Source organism: Salminus brasiliensis, chromosome 6 (assembly GCF_030463535.1).
Source record: "Salminus brasiliensis chromosome 6, fSalBra1.hap2, whole genome shotgun sequence".
NCBI lineage: Eukaryota > Metazoa > Chordata > Actinopteri > Characiformes > Bryconidae > Salminus > Salminus brasiliensis.
In genome coordinates, this window is record NC_132883.1 from 45261983 (window position 1) to 45278269 (window position 16287).

General features: G+C 39.9%; 1 protein-coding gene across 1 annotated transcript in view; it reads left to right on the plus strand.

Annotated features, from left to right (window-relative positions):
- The first annotated feature begins 6943 nt into the window (after positions 1–6943).
- The window catches only part of dok2 (docking protein 2), a 16928-nt gene continuing 7584 nt past the window's right edge, over positions 6944–16287 (plus strand). Inside the window, exons 1-4 of the mRNA XM_072682568.1 lie at positions 6944–7054; positions 9314–9445; positions 9899–10066; positions 14116–14218. Coding sequence (XP_072538669.1) covers positions 6995–7054; positions 9314–9445; positions 9899–10066; positions 14116–14218 — 463 coding nt within the window. The 5' untranslated portion in view covers positions 6944–6994. The remainder of the gene's footprint in view (positions 7055–9313; positions 9446–9898; positions 10067–14115; positions 14219–16287) is intronic.

The window sequence follows — 16287 nt, forward strand, 5'->3', positions numbered from 1 at the left end:
TCCCTAATAAAACTTTAATAAAGCTGTGGACAATATTGCTTTTTTTGTTTTCTGTCCAGTTTTTATGCACTTTTTAAAAAAAAAAAAGCAGGAGAGACATGGATGGAAGTGTGTGGAATACGAACTGCGAATAAAAATGTCCTCTCAGGTGTCCTCTTGGACCTGTCAGCCCTCATTAAATGTGCCACTGGCTGCTCCCTGGTCTGCAATGCTATGTTTACATTAGGTAAGTTAATTAAGTAGATGGAAAACCAGATATTTCATTGTTTTTAATGGAGACAGAATACAACATTTGGTTGTCAGTGGGGACGGCAGGAGTTCAGTTTTCCCAGCTTTTTCCATCAAACACATTAGTTGTAGTAGAAGTCCAGGTTTACCATTGTCATGCACAACAAAAGCCAAACCTCTCCAGAATGGATGCTTTTGAGAATGGGTGCGACTTGTGGAAATACATTTCATACATTTGTTCCTGTATAATATCTGGGTTTACTGTTTGATTACGCTGAGACATAACAAGCTATATGTGGATAAAACACCTACATATCCCTCTCTTCTCTGCCTGAACAGGAGTGAATGGAATTGTTGAGACCTGCTGCTTGAACTGAGAAAGAAAACATGCTTCCTCTCTGCCCTATATTTAGATCTATTTTGGCTGTTATGCTGGTTTTTGATGGATTTGACCCAAACTGAGGTAGGTATCAGCACCCTCTGCTGCGTTGCCATGCTCACTGAATTGTATTAGGGCCATTGTTTGTTTTCTCATGTGGATGGAGAATTCGCTGCTTTTCAAAATAAATATTTGGATACTTGTGAATTGGGCCTCACCAGAGTCAGAAACTTTTCGGGTGATGCTCTGGGTTGTGTTGGTTGAAACCCGTATTTATAAAAAGTTGGCCTTATGTTTGATCAATTTGATCATCACCTGACAATATAAAAAAAACAGATGAATAATGTTTATATTTTATTCCATTTAACTTCAAAAACATACACATTGCTCTTGTCTACGCTCATCTTTTCTATTGAATGTAAAAAGTCTATGGCAGTCCATGTTACTTGATTGCTTCTGAGCTTGATATGGTTGTAGTAAAGCTATAGTACACTGAGCTGCAGTGCACTATAGACCCCTGTGGCGCGGCCTAAGCTTTCAGCCTTTGTTTTCCTTCCATTACTTTTACTTTTCTACTTGAAGTCGTTCTGAAACCAGTACTTTTACACTTTCACTGGAGTAAAAAGCTTTAGTTGATACTTCAGCTTGTATAGAAGTCTTTTAAACCCTCGTATCTCCACTCACTTCTACCTGAGGAATGAATGTGAACACTTTAGTAGTAAAAAGGTCCATGATAAGGCCCACGGGCTCTGTCTTTACAGGTGGCTGAATGTTCCACCTCCTCTCCAAACCCAGTTTTTGCGAGAGTATGAACTCGCCTTCATGGAATCAGATCATTCCTTTCCAGTTTCCTCTGGGCTTGTATGAAAAGCGGGAGAAATAATTAGGGGATTGTCTGAGAGCCCAGAAGCAGGAGCTGGGGGCTCTCCACTCTTCTCAAGCATCCACTAATATCCTGTGCAATGAAAACACATTACTGGCACAGAGGAGAACTGAGAGACAGTCGGAGGCGAGAACCTGGGTTCACGTGTGCAATATTCGAACCAGCTGATTCTCAAAGGAATACAATTAACAGAGGAATCGTTTGTTCATCCGAAATATAAACACACTCAGAAGGAAGCGGCGCGTGAAATTCCGTGCCCTGTATTTTGCTTATGAGGAGCGTTCCATAGGAAAAAACGGGAGTTTGGGTAGTCGAGTTTCCTACAGTATCCATGCTCATGCTGCCACATGGAAGCCATTCGGAAATACCTCCACTCTCTCGGAGGCAAATGCCTCGGCCTGATTTAAATAACGAAAACCATGTCCAGACTCTAAAGCCCTGCTGAAGTTATTTGTATGTTGTTCCTTTCTGTCAGAGAACAGATAATGGTCGTAAATGAGGATTGAGTAAGAAGCTTTGTGCTCTGACAGAAGAACGATGCATTAAAAGGGACTAACGTGATTAGGACGAGCTTTCCGAGATTCCTACAAACCACAAAATATGAAAACTCTCCAAAACAAGTCATGTGAGGCCAAGAGCTGGACCGGGTTATAACTCAGGGAACCCCGGGGAGACTGTGTGTTCCGCTGTGGCGCACATTCAGTTTGTGACAGAGTCTTTTTGTCTAAACGGAACAAAAAAGAAAAACCCGCTGTTCAAAAAACTGCAGAATCTGCTTTTAATTTTGCAATATTTGGCAACATAAAGAAATGTGATTTTCTAATGTTACAGGAGAAGCAATTAAAGACAACAACAATACAAATCCGCAGAGTTCTTCAAACTAAAGGAAGTCGTCCCTAATCGAGTATATTATTTACTACATAAACTACATTGACAAAAGTATTGGGACACCTGCTCATTCATTGCTTCTTTTCTTGAAATGAATGATATTAAAAAGAGTTTCTACTGCTTTTCTGGGAGTATCTGTCTCCAGAAGAAGACTTTCTACTAGATTGTGGAAGAGTCCTCATTGCTGTGAGGATTTGATTGCATTCAACCACAACAGCATTGTTAGTGAGGTCTGGATGTTGGATGATCACCACCCCACCTCAAAAGTGCGCCACAGCTCAATGCTGGGGGGCTTTAGTTATACCCCTCTAGCGGTTTGGTTTCGGTCTGGTTTATTTGCTCTAGAGAGTCCTATTCTAATGGCTTTTAAGTAAAAACAAAACAGAAAAAGGAGCTACAGTAAAGGATTTCTTCTGGTGATTATTTTTCCATGAAGGTCTTATTAGTGCAGGAGTCGCTGCACAGTAGAGCAGTGCTCCACCACTCCAGAGCCTGATCAATCTTCCTGAAGGTCTTTTTCAATCAAACAGGGGTTCGGGTTTGTCTTTCTAGCAATCTTACAAGCACTTCTCTCTTAAAGCTTTCTTGGTCCTCCAGACCTCCATCTGACCTCCACTGTTCCCCTTAACTGCCATCTCCTAATTACTTTACAAACTGAGGAAATGGCTACGAAGCTTTCCTAAAATAAAGGATCACAGTTGAAGCTGCACATTCAAGTAAATACCATTTCAAATATTGGAAAATTTCATCCAGATGGATAAGGCATCGGCCTTCAGAGCTGAGGATTGTGGGTTCAAGTCCCATCTGGGTCAATTTAAGCTTGGAAAAACAACACAATGAATCCAGGCTAAAAGTTATAGGCTTGTTTTGTAATGGGTTTAATTACAAGGCCTTCAGAATGCAAGACATGCCATTTCCCCGATAAAAACAAGAACTTTAATCTCAGGCCAAAACAGATTGGCAAACATAAAAAACACTTTTGATAAGTCTTAGTCTCAAATGCTTAATGGACAAGGCTTTTGAAGGTGTGTAAAAGTAGGGGCGTAAAAAAGCTGAGCTGAGGTGGAAATGAAGGTAGACGGGGTGAAGGTAGGTGCAAAGTTGTTTGTCATGAAGGCGAGGTGAGAGAGGATGGCATTTATATCGGGATGAGGGGAAGGTGAAATGAAAGTAAGCTAAAGGTTATAGCAATAAAAGATGATAAATGTACCATGAAATAATTAGTAATTGCTGACACATGTGAAAATGCACACGCACAGCTTGTCTAGTCCCTGTAGAAAAACATTACCAATAGAATAGGACTATCTGGAGCAGATAAACCAGATAATAACCTATTGAGGTGGCATGGTGATCATCCAACATCCTGACCTCACTAACGCTCTTGTGGCTGAATGCAATCAAATTCTCACAGCAATGCTCCTCCTCCAGAATCTAGTAGAAAGCAGGATCAGCTCTTTTAATACCTGTGATTTCAGAAGACACAGTCAATAAACAGGTGTCCCAAAACTTTTGTCCATTAAGTGTATGCTTTCAACTGATTTTTAAAGCATATAAAACAATACTCAAGAAATGGACCAAACATTGGTCAGTTGTCAAGCTCTTGAAGAAGTGGAAGATGGAGCCCAAGCTGATCTACAGAGTTGCAGTTTAGAAAGTTCAGAGCTTGTGTAAACGTACCTGCCGTATACGCTAATCCACTGTAGGAATAACACGCATTGGATGGAGCTTTTTGAAGGCGGCCTCATCCTAACACCTCTACTGTCTAATCCTCCTATTCTTCATCAGACTGCACACTAGGATTGAGGACTAGCAGTATATGTAGGTTCTATGCTGTGGAGTTGTCTTGTCAGAATTAGCAGCTGTTTATTAAATTATAGCTAATCCTTTTAGCTGCTTTTTAAAAAAAGCATATTGTCATCTTTCCGACGTGCTATTCTTTTACTCAAATTACTCCTAAGGCGTCATACCAGTACCCTTAATGTGTATGTGTGTGAAATTGTGTCATGATGGAAACTTCACATTGAAGAACAGGATGTGAAAAAGAGCAGCTGACCACAGAGTCGGCCTGCTCACACCTCAGATACAAAAATAGCTTGGCTGAGACAGATATAGCTGTCTGGACACTATACAGGCTGTAACTGAGGAGGAAAAACAACATAAACACTCAACAGCACGCAGGAGGGTCTAGTGTGACCCCTAAAATAACATAGCACAGTTTATGTAATTAAACATGTTATTAGCCTTAGTTTTAAACCTGTAATTACACCAGTAGCTGTACTGGCATACACCAGAGGTCTTCAAATCTGGACCTTGTGTCCAGCTACCAGTCATGGACTTTGTAATCCTTGGTAGGTTTACATTAACTGTTCCTTTAACTTCCAGCGACAATAAAATCAAGGGCTGGAAACTGGATTAAAGGCCTAAATTTGAAGACTTGAAGATTTTAGCCCATTTTAAGCCTGATTTCAGGATGAGTCTGAATTTTAGCTCGACTGGGTGACGTTTGAGACGTATTGTGAGATGGAAAGCAATGCAGATTAACTACCCAAACAAGCTCTGACTGAGCAGTTGGGCGAACAGGTGGATTTCTGAGGGGTCAGAACAACGCTTTTCTCATAGTCTGAGCAGTTCTGCAAGCCGATTTCTCAACGCCATGACCTGAAAGCTGCCCACTACGGATTGCATGGGTTTTAGACAGTTATGTACTAATATTCTAAATCTGGCTCTCTAAGTAATGAAGAGCACCAATAGTTACCACTGTAACTCGCTGGATATATGCTAATCAGTCATTTGGAAACTCTTGCTAGCAATCTTTTAAAACTTCCAAGAAGTTGATTTCAAGCTTAGAATAATATTTAGATGTACTTAAGTCATTTCCAGCACTTTAGAGTAAGCGACGCCCTCTTCTACATCCTGGTCTACATTTTCTGGTGATTTGGGATCTTCTGGTCTTGTTCACGATGCAGCCAGCCTCTGAAAAAATGAGCTCAGATGGGGCTGAAGTAGCTGGAATGCAAAGGCAGATTCCAGTTAAGGGTAGTGGTCGCTGTCTCACGTCCACTGCCATTGGGCCAGACTGGACTTTAGCCATGTCTGTCTAATACGGTCCCATCTTTCCATCGCTTTGTTTTTATTGTTTAATTTCATTCGAATTTTTAGAATTTTGCCTGAACTGAGGTGATACTTTCACTCTTTAGCAGTGCAATGGAGAAGTATAAATTATACAGCAAAAGGGAGCTGACAGTGTATTTTGCAGATCTCCTTTACTGAAAAACAATCTGAAAAACAACAACCCACCCAACAATCAAATATTGAAATATCCAAATACTCAGGCCCAGCCCTGGTAATTACAGCAATCAAACTGAAGTAGATACATCTGTAACAGTGAATACGTCACCATGAACTGTCAATGTGTAATAACTCAGTTATTACTGACACTTAATACAAAGTTGCATTAGTTGATTTTGCAGTTTTGCTTGTGTGGATGATCCCTTAAGCTTTACCTAGAACAGTAGCCTGAACTGCAGGCTTGGGGAGTTCAGTGTCCTCTACAGTAAGTGTGAACTACAGTGAGGAACTAAAAACTGAACTCTGAGCAAAATGTGTGTGTGTTTTCAAACAATGTCAGGATGTGGGGTCATATACACATCAGATATGAAAAGGTTAGGACACTCCATGAAAAGTTTTGTCTTTTAAATCTATTTAAACATAGACTATATGGACAAAAGTATGTGGACACCTGCTTATTCATTGTTTCTTCTGAAATCAAAGGTATTAAAAGAGTTGATACTGCTTTTGTTGGAGTAACTGTCTCTACTGTCTAGAGAAGAAGACTTTCTACTAGATTTAAGAGGAGCATTGCTGTGAGGATTTGATTGAATGCTGGATGATCACCAACCCACTTTATCTCCAACGCACCAACACATCCTATTTAAAAGTACTGGGTACTCAATGCTGGGGGGCTTTATACCCCTCTAGCCCACGCCTGGCATTAGGCAGCATGGTGCCAATAGGGTCATGATGTTTATCTGCTTCAGAGAGTCCTATTCTATTGGCAGTACTACAGAGATTAGACAAGCTTGCAACTTAAAGTAGCTGAATGTATTCATTAGAAGGGGTGTCCCCAAACATTTGGACATATAATGGAACTAAACACATGAAACCTAGAATCAGGTTGGTCTGCAGATGATCAGAACATGGTTGGAGAGGATTATTCTTAAACCTCAGTAGTTTAGTCTGGTCTGCTCTTGGTGGTTGAAGTGGGGGGTGAAGAAGATCACCATGGTCAGATCCAGTGAGCTCTCTTAGGCCTTCAGAAAGAAGGCTGTAAATGCAGAGGAGTCTGGGAAGGGATTTAAAAAGAAATTTAAAACAAAGTCAGAACATGTGTGTCCTTAAAATGTAGGACAACAAGTACACACACACACACACACTCACACACTCAGTACGTCTGCTCACATTGCTCAGCAGAAGCGCTGGGTGATACAGGATATACAAATGGCGGAACTTGGAGTGGTTGCTTACGTCACACGCAAACACAAGAGGAAAGAGGTGTTATACCAGATGAAGGAAGCTGCAGGCTGGAGTTGCTTCAGAGAGAACAGAGAGAGAGAGAAATGGAGGAGGACATCCGAAAAAGAGGGTTGCTGTATCTGCAGCAGCAGAGGTTCGGGAAGGTAAGACCAGCTCAGGGTGTGCAGTTTGCAGGCTGGAGGTTGGCTAGATGTTCAGACATTGCACTGTTGTCTGTCTGGAGGGATGGTTAGGATGTTGGGTGTGTTACTAAGAAAACCTGCTCAATGCTTAAACTATTGTTGGCCTGGTAACGTGGCTCTTCTGTACGATGTAGAAAGAAGTTCTTGTAGAAGTTCTTGTAGAAGTTCTTGTACACCCACCCCCCAAAAAGTTAAAAAGTCTATATACAGTTTATAGACCCATAACAACACGAAGAACCGCTTGATGAGTGATGTATTCTTCGCCTGGTTACAAGATTCTTCCAGTGCAAGGACAAAACCTCCTGCAGATGATTTGATCATATACTGTAGAACCCATTTGATTGATAGATTGCTTAGAGTTTACAAGATGTTCTCCATCTTTGAGAAGAACCCAAGTTGACCATCGTCGTTCACACTGTAGTGTTTGGCACGGTACATTCTTAAAACTGAGCCAAATGGGTTTACCTTTGGTAAGAATCCATGAATCCATGAAACTCGCCACTTTTGTCATTAAAGAACCCTTAAAGAACTCCTTTTAAGTCTGTATGGTTCCTCAAAGATGTGGTCTACCATAAGGTTCTATACTCTACATTACATTATACACAATTATTAACCAATGAGTGCACATTGGGTAAAACCAGTCTACGCCAGACCGCCAGAAGTGTATTTTTGTAACGTGTATGTTTGAAACTATGTGTATAGGGTTCACAGGGCTGAGGCCACTCAACAGAAAGGTTCTTTAGGGAACCAAAAGTGGTTCTTCTATGGTATCACAGCAAAAAAGTCCATTTTGCACTGCTTTTGAGAACGTACAGTATCAAATACTGTGAACGCCAAGCCCCATTTGTCGTGTGCTTACACATGGCCCACTGATTGTGGACTAAAACACTAGGTTTGTGGCAGTATACTGTTGTTAGGTACACCATGGTATAAAAATGGGTGGGATTCACAGTTATCATACTTGCTTAATTCTGGCATTGGGCAAAAAAAATGCAACAAAACAGAAAATCCCAGCTTCCTATTTTCAGAGTTTAAAAACCAAAAAAATGGTAGTTGGAGCAGTACCTTCAGACCTTTAGATGTGGTGAACCATGACCTGCTAGCCTGTTGTGGACTCGAACTGAGAGAAATAGCATGTAATAGCAAGGGTTTACTCTTGTCGAAGAGTTAAAAGGTAAATCTTGGAGTCTCACAAGGAGGTCGTCTTCTTTCGTGCAGAATAATGGTTGAATGGTCAATGGTATGAATGGTTACGGGTGGAAGACGACGGAAGATGACCCTCATTGGACTGAAAAATACTTACGAAAAAACATCCAGTGGGTCTCTACAGTTAGAGAAACTGATTCTACAGGATATACAACAACTATTAAAGAATATACATTATTTTCACTTAGCCAGAGCAAAAAATACGTGTGTGGAACAGTAATTGATGTTGAGGGTTAGTAAAAATAAAACCGTAAAATAATATTGTTTATAAAATGTATAATAAGCAACTGTCCAACAAATATAAATAAAAATAAAATATAACAATTTGGAAAGTAAGTCCCGGTGATACTTTGGTGCAGTTTAAGCTGGGCTAGATTATAGTAATTTAGCAGAATAGAGGTTTGAAAAATAGGCCTATTTTCTACTGTGTTATTCTTAAGTTTTCATATTTTCATATGTTTATTGTTTAGTTTAATTTTTAATTTTATTTTAACACATTTTGTTTTGTTAAATGTTAATGGTTGACTGATTGCGCTGTACTGAATAGTATGCCTACCAACACCCAGGAAGAATAGCAACTATTGAGACAGCAGCTACCGGGGATCCTAATAATAAAACAATAAATCAATAAAAACAACAAATCTTAATAATTATTAGCTTAAAAACTAAATCATTTTATTTATTTATTTATTTATTAAATGTAGCCATTTGGCATCTACATCAATAAATGGTTCAAGCTTGAAGTAAAGTAAAGCTTCGGTTGAGCCAAATTTTATTCCTTTAGAGTCAGTGAGTAATAATAACAATAATAATAATAGTAATAATAATAATAAAGAAGAAGAAGTAGAGTTGTAAAAAGCTGTAAACTGTGAAACTGTAATATCTGTGACATATATTCTGTTGATCATACCATACTGTTGCATCCTGTTGTTCGCCTGCTGGTATGCGAGCCATCAACGCGAAAATGGCTTCCGATATAGTTCTACATGTTCGTTATTCTCTCTTCTTCTGCAGAAGTGGAAGAAGGTCTGGTCTATCCTGTACCGAGAGAGCACCTGCTCCATCTCCCGTCTGGAGTTTTTTGAGTGTAAAGATGGAGCAAGCGGCACGCTGGAGAAGTCCAAAAGCAAGCAGGAGAACAAGAAAGTGAGTAACAGCAAACCAGACCTTCCACACCTCAAAATCCAGCTGCATACACCCTGATGATCTGGTTCTAGTGGTCCTGTCTGTCGAGGGGTGGATCTACATATTAGGCAGTGAGTGAACGGTCAGTTCTTGAAAGTGATGAAAATGGACAAGCGTAAGAACCTGAGACACTTTGACAAGAACCAAACTGTGATGTTCTAGACAATGACTGGGTCAGAACATCTCCAGAACATAAGCAAGAAGGTCTTTTTTAGGTATGCAGTGGTCAGTATCTACCAAAATGCTCTAAAAAAAGAACAACTGGAGTCACGGCCCAAAGCTCATTGATCCTCATGGAGGTCCTTCTTAAAAGCTCTGCTAGTCCTATTCCATAGTAGGCCATAGTGGTTTTAATGTTATGGCTGATGGGTGGATATGTTCCGTACTAAGACTACTACATCTCTGTTATTCCAGGTCATAAAGCTCAGCGACTGCATCCGTGTGACGGATGCTAATGTTGATGGCTGCCCAAAGGACTGCAAGGCCTTCCTGGTGGAGACCACAGAGAAGATCTTCGTGTTTGCTGTGGAGATGGCAGAACTGGAGGACTGGATGCAGAAACTGTGTGAAATAGCATTTCCTGTACGTATGAATCCACTTCTGCTGCAGCGGCACTTGCTTCGCGCTGTAAATGTCACGCTGATACATGAGGGCACGTGCTTTTGAACAGAAGCTCCTCAGACTGGAGGTGCCAGATGGAGCTCTTAGAAAACCTCACTTTTTTAGTTCTGCAAAAACCTTTCAGTGGATTGAATGGGATGTGAATGTGAGGAACCTTTTTAAAGTGGAAGGAGCCTCGGCATGGTGTAAAGGTTCTAGGAGGAACCCGTGAATTGGTGTAGAGTTCTTGATTGATGTTCTGAGTGTAAAAAAGTCTTAAATATAAAATATATAGCTTGCAGTGAAACTTCTGTATGGGGCTGTTGGTTGTTCTAGCATGGCTGGAGCTGCAGTTCAGCTTTGGCTCTGAAGCTGAAGATGAAGCTGAAATTCCACCTTAAAATGCTGCCACAGATTCATTTAAGGTGGAATGTAAAACTCCAGTTAGAAGCTTTTACAAGTAAAGATGATTAAAATGACAGAAGCAAGGCATCAAACCGTTCCACAGGAAACAGAGTGGTGGCAGGCCTTCAGTAACGTGCTGTTTGGTATTTCATAAAGCAATAGAATTATTAATTAAATCCCCTGTGAACCTGGAGTTGATCTGAGTTAATCTGGCTCCTCAGGTGTAAATGTACAAAGTATGTCTTATGAAGATCTTTCCAAAGTCTAACAAATGTGACACATCCTATCCCCCGACTGATCCATTGGTTAAAATCTTGCATGTGATTAATTGCCTATCTTCACGCGACTGTCGAACTTCAATATCACATTAAAATATATTTCACGTTATTTATTAAATGCTATGCTGGCAAATACAGCTGATACCAACAGGTGAAGCTAGCTATTGTGCACTTGCTATCCACTATCGAGCTAACCTTGTACAAGATCTTCTCAGTACTTCTCTACAGGGACTAGACAAGCTGTGTGTGTGCATTTGCACATCTGTGTCAGCAATAGGTGCAGCTTAAAGTAGCTCAATTACTTGATATAGGTCTAATCAATATTCATATTCTAGAATTTTGTAATGATCATGCCTAGAAAGTCTAGAAATGTATGCACAAAATAAAAAGCAGTTCAAGGCCATATCAACTTTAGCATGTGACTATTAGTAGTGTTTTTCTGCGGTGCAACGCAGGACCACAGGTACTGTACTTTATCCAAGCCAATCAAATCACAACTGCTATATTTCACAAGCTCACGCATGATGCTTTAGTGCACATCAGAAATAGACAACCCCACCTATTTCTGCATGATTAGTGAAGGGGGGTTTGTGCAGTGAGCAGATCTGGGGCAGAGATCTCTAAACAGGAAGGGCAGAACTTTGCATATTACACACACATGTCCCAAACTCCATGTGATCTGTCATGAGGACATGTTCCTCCTGTCAACAAGGCTCCTTTAGAAGAGACAATGCTTCTGTATAGAACCGTAACAACTCAAAGAACTGAGAACTGCTGATCGTTGTAGCTTAGAGGAGCCCATGGCTGCTGATTGTTGTAGCTTAGAGAAGTCTGTAACTGCTTATTGTTCATGCTTAGAGGAGCCAGTGGCTGCTGATTGTTGCTACTTAAAGGAGCCCGTGGCTGCTGGTTGTTGCTGCTTGGATGTGCCAGTTGCTGCTTACTGCTTCTGCTTAGAGGAGTTTTGTGGCTGCTGATTGTTGCTACTAGAAGGAACTCATGGCTACTGATTGTTCCTGCTTAGGGGTGTTTGAAAAGGCATTTGCAACTTTAAAATTTGCATCACCTGGCCTTTCCTAACGATGATTGTGAACAAACCAAGATAAGGTTTTAACAAGGTCTGAGATCGAGTCATCTGGGAGCTCAAATATCGTGGGGTGCCCAAGATTTTGCATGGTCCTCTTTCAGTTTTTTCACTCCAAAATAGTTCAAAACAACACAATACTATTCTCACTTACTTACTCACTTCATCTTTTCACTTTTAAGTTCTTAAGTTCATCTTCTACTCACTGGAATTTAATCGCTGGAAATAACACTTTATAGTGATGATTTTTATATGATCTGGTCTGTCATTTGGAATGAACTCGAATGTACAAACCGACGAACGAGAAAAAGCTTGACCAGCAGTGGCAGTTGAAAGAGGCTCTGCTGTGTTCTGGGTTGAGTGTGAAACACAAAAGCAACACATCTTAAATCATTAATAGACTTAAAGTGTCAAAACCACACAGAAGTATTTAAATGAGATGCTTTGCTAAGTTTGGTTGAACCCGGACGCTTAAAGAAGTCACTCATGTCCAAAGTTAGAGAGTTTTATGATAAATCTAACACTAGACTAATCTAATTTGTTATTTATCATGGTTTGCAATATTTCGTCGTAATCCAAAATCCAGGCAGAAAGTCCAAAGGGCCAAGCAAACGGCAAGGTCGAAAAGACAAGTGTAAGGTCATACACAGAACACATAAGCAAGGAATCGCCGAAAAGGGAAACAATACTTCACAAGTGTCTACATTTAAAGAGCTTAAATACTAAACCAATCTGAGGTACAACAGGTGGCACAGATCAGTATTCAGGTCGTCAAGAGCGTGGATGGCAGGTAGTAGTCATATGATCATTCATAGAGTCTCCCAGAGGATTCTGGGAACTGGAGTCCGGTCATGACAGTTTGTATGCTTTTCATGTGTTCTCACTAACACAACCCCCATCACTGGGAATCAACACTGACATCACCAGTGATAAAATGACTGTATACTGTAAATGCTAGCAAATTCCAAAGCTAGTGTTTGTTTGCATTACCCAGCCTAGGCTCTGCCAACAGATGCCAAGTGCCCAAACTGTATGTTGACCCTCCTACCTTCAAGATCATCATCATCAGAAGTTGTGATGTCTTTAAATACAGAAAATCTCAACTCTAGAGCAGGGTGATCAATCCTGATCCTGGAGCTCTACCAAACTCAGCGGGCTTATCTAATGGCACAGAGGGATGTAGGCAGTAGGGATATTTCTCTGAACTCACACTCACACTTTTCTTTTATAATCTTTTATAAAACTACAAAACAATAAAAACATGGCAGCACCACCCTTAAAGCCATCAGAACAGCATGGACACCACTTAACAACCTCTCAGCACCACCGTATAACAACCACCTGGAATACCACAGCAACCACTGAGCAATGGTCTAACAATCACTAGAGATACATTTGGGAAAAACACAGCGCATCCAACAAGTAGGAACGCCTCGCCAATCTTTTCTACAGCAGTAAAAACATGGTAGCTCACTGAAAGCTATTCTGCTGTGGGCAAGTGTCAACACACACCACCCTAACTCCTCTGGTGGAGTCCTTTACACCAGTAAACACATACCTATCCGGTACATATACACCAGCACACACACTCAACCAGTACAGTTCCACTGGCAGGTCAGACAGCAGGTCGGCCTGCCGCCGCTCTGTTCCGTAGCAGTGCTTCCTCTTTCGAGGCAGAGCTGGTAAACTTGAGTAACACTGTAGCGGATTGTTTCAGCTGGGTTTGTGGCCCTCTCACACGGGCACTGCGCTGTACTTCTCTAAAGTATCTTCCTCACACAGATAACTGCAGCTCACTTCTCCCGACCCTCCTTTCCTTCTGAAGCTGGACTGACTGAGCATGATTAATGTGAGAGTGTGGGAATGCGCAGAAGTGACAGTTCTGTAGGTATATGCTGCTCAGTGGCACTGCTGTGCTGTGATTGGGGCTGTGCTCAAATACTACGGCTATATGATAAAGCTTTCCACTGGATACTAAAAAACTAATAGAACTCACTGAATAAATCATAATAGATCCTGAATAGTTCATAGTGAATTCTGAAAAGGTTTTACAGGTTACTGACTAAATCATACTGGATACTTAACAATTCATAGTGGATATTAAATAATCCATTGTGGATACTGACTAAATCATAGTATATCCTAAATATTTAATGGTGGATACTGAAAAGATCATAGTAGATGCTGAATAATTCATAGTGGATCTAATATATGATGTATTGGATCGAATGATTGTTTATGTGATTCTGTTGTTTCTGCTGCAGATGAACTGGGGTGAAAGAGGTGCTTCCATGAAGAGCAGCTTGCAGACAGAATGTGAAGACGCTGCGATGGCTGACAACTCGCTGTATGCAGGCAGAGAACCTGGTAAGAACCTGCTTGGCTTTACAGAAACTTCGAAAGCACAGAAGTATTGGAGGATTTGCACACATTCCCTGGTTTCCCACAAGCTTCATACACCCCATTGAACTGTCTGCTTGTCTAAATAATTCATAGTAGATACTGAATAATTCATAATGGATAAAGAATAATACATAGTAGATACTGATTAATTCATAGTGGATATTGAATGGTTTATAGTAGATACTGCATAATTCATAGATGATAAAAATAATTTGTAGTAGATACTTAATAATTCATAGTGGATAAAGAATAATACATAGTAGATACTGATTAATTCATAGTGGATATTGAATAGTTTACAGTAGATACTGCATAATTCATAGTGGATAAAGAATAATTTGTAGTAGATACTCAATAATTCATAGTGGATATTAAATAGTTTCCAGTAGATACTGCATAATTCATAGTGGATAAAGAATAATTTGTAGTAGATACTGAAATAATTCATAGTGGATACTGAATAATCATAGTGGATACTGATAAGCAGTAACGATGAGAAACTGAGCAGTTGAACAGGGCTCTGTAAACATGCTAATGCTAATTCTGTGCACTTGTACTACATTAGTGCCCCTTCGCTGTGCTTTACTGACTGTTGGGGCACACTTCTGTATTCCTCTGATGCGTAGTGGAAAGTTGTGGCGTATTTTTCCTGTTCTGTGGTGGAAGAAAATATCACACCAGTGTCCTTTTCTGCAGACTGGTCGCTTATCAGTCACAGTGTGACACATCCTGCTGTCAGTGTCAGAGAAGCTGCTGCTTGTCTTTAAAATAGACTCTTAAACAGACTCTTCTTAAATAGAACTTTTCTTTATCCGACAAGTCAGGACGCTGGTTCAGTATTTAGTATGCAATACAGAAACCATCACAGCCCCTTATTTACTACACCAGCTGTTTATTTAGCATGCATTTTTAATAATTCTGCATTTTAAAATCTGCCTATAAGCTCAGTTTTCTGTTACATTTATTGAATCAACAGTTTCCCACTTTTCCCTTTAAGCCATTAGAAAGTCATTCTGATTAAAGTCTGAGTGTTCTGGAGGAGCTTTTAGAGGAGCAGTTCATTTGCTAATGCCTGCAGCATTCTGCAGAAAGCATCGTTAAAAACTGGTGTGTGTGCGCTGAGCAGTGGGGAAATGTGCTACAGGCGTCTGCAGAAAGTTGTGTTTGTCAGACCGCTGCTGCATTCTGATTGGTTTTTACTTTATCAAAAAAAAATCAATAACAAAAGAAGCAGTTGAGATATCTTCCATTATGGAGCTTACGGAGTTATTTACATTACTGAATAATTAATAGACGGTTTCACTGACGTCACATTCTCTCTGTTTTAACAGCATTCACACTGACTAACGCTGCATTCAGTCAGCGTCCACTTAGTGGGCGTGGCTGCAGCGGCAGCCTCTCTGGCATGTCACGTGCATATCCTCTATAGTTGATATATTTAATTCATAGTGGATATTGAGTCATAAATAGTGGACACTTAATAGTTTCTAGTAGTTACTAAATAAGTCATAGTGGATACTAAATAAGTCATAGTGAATACTGAGTAATTCATAGTGGATACTGAATAAGTCATAGTGAATACTGAATAATTCATAGTGGATACTGAATAATTCATAGTGGATATTGAGTCATCAATAGTGGATACTGAATAATTTATAGTAGATACTGAATAATTCAGAGTGGGTACTGAATAATTCATAGTGGATACTGAATAATTAATAGTAGATACTGAATAATTCATAGTGGATACTGAATAATTAATAGTAGATACTGAATAATTCATATGGATACTGAATAATTCATAGTAGATACTGAATAATTCATAGTGGATACTGAATAATTAATAGTAGACACAAAATAATTTCTAGTAGTTACTGAGTAATTCATAGAGGATACAGAACAAGTAATATAAAATAAATCATTAATAGTAGTTATTGATGGTAGATACTAAATCATTCATTGTAGATACTGAATAATCCATAAAAGATACAGAATAAATCATTGTAAATACTGAATGAATCATATTTTAACAA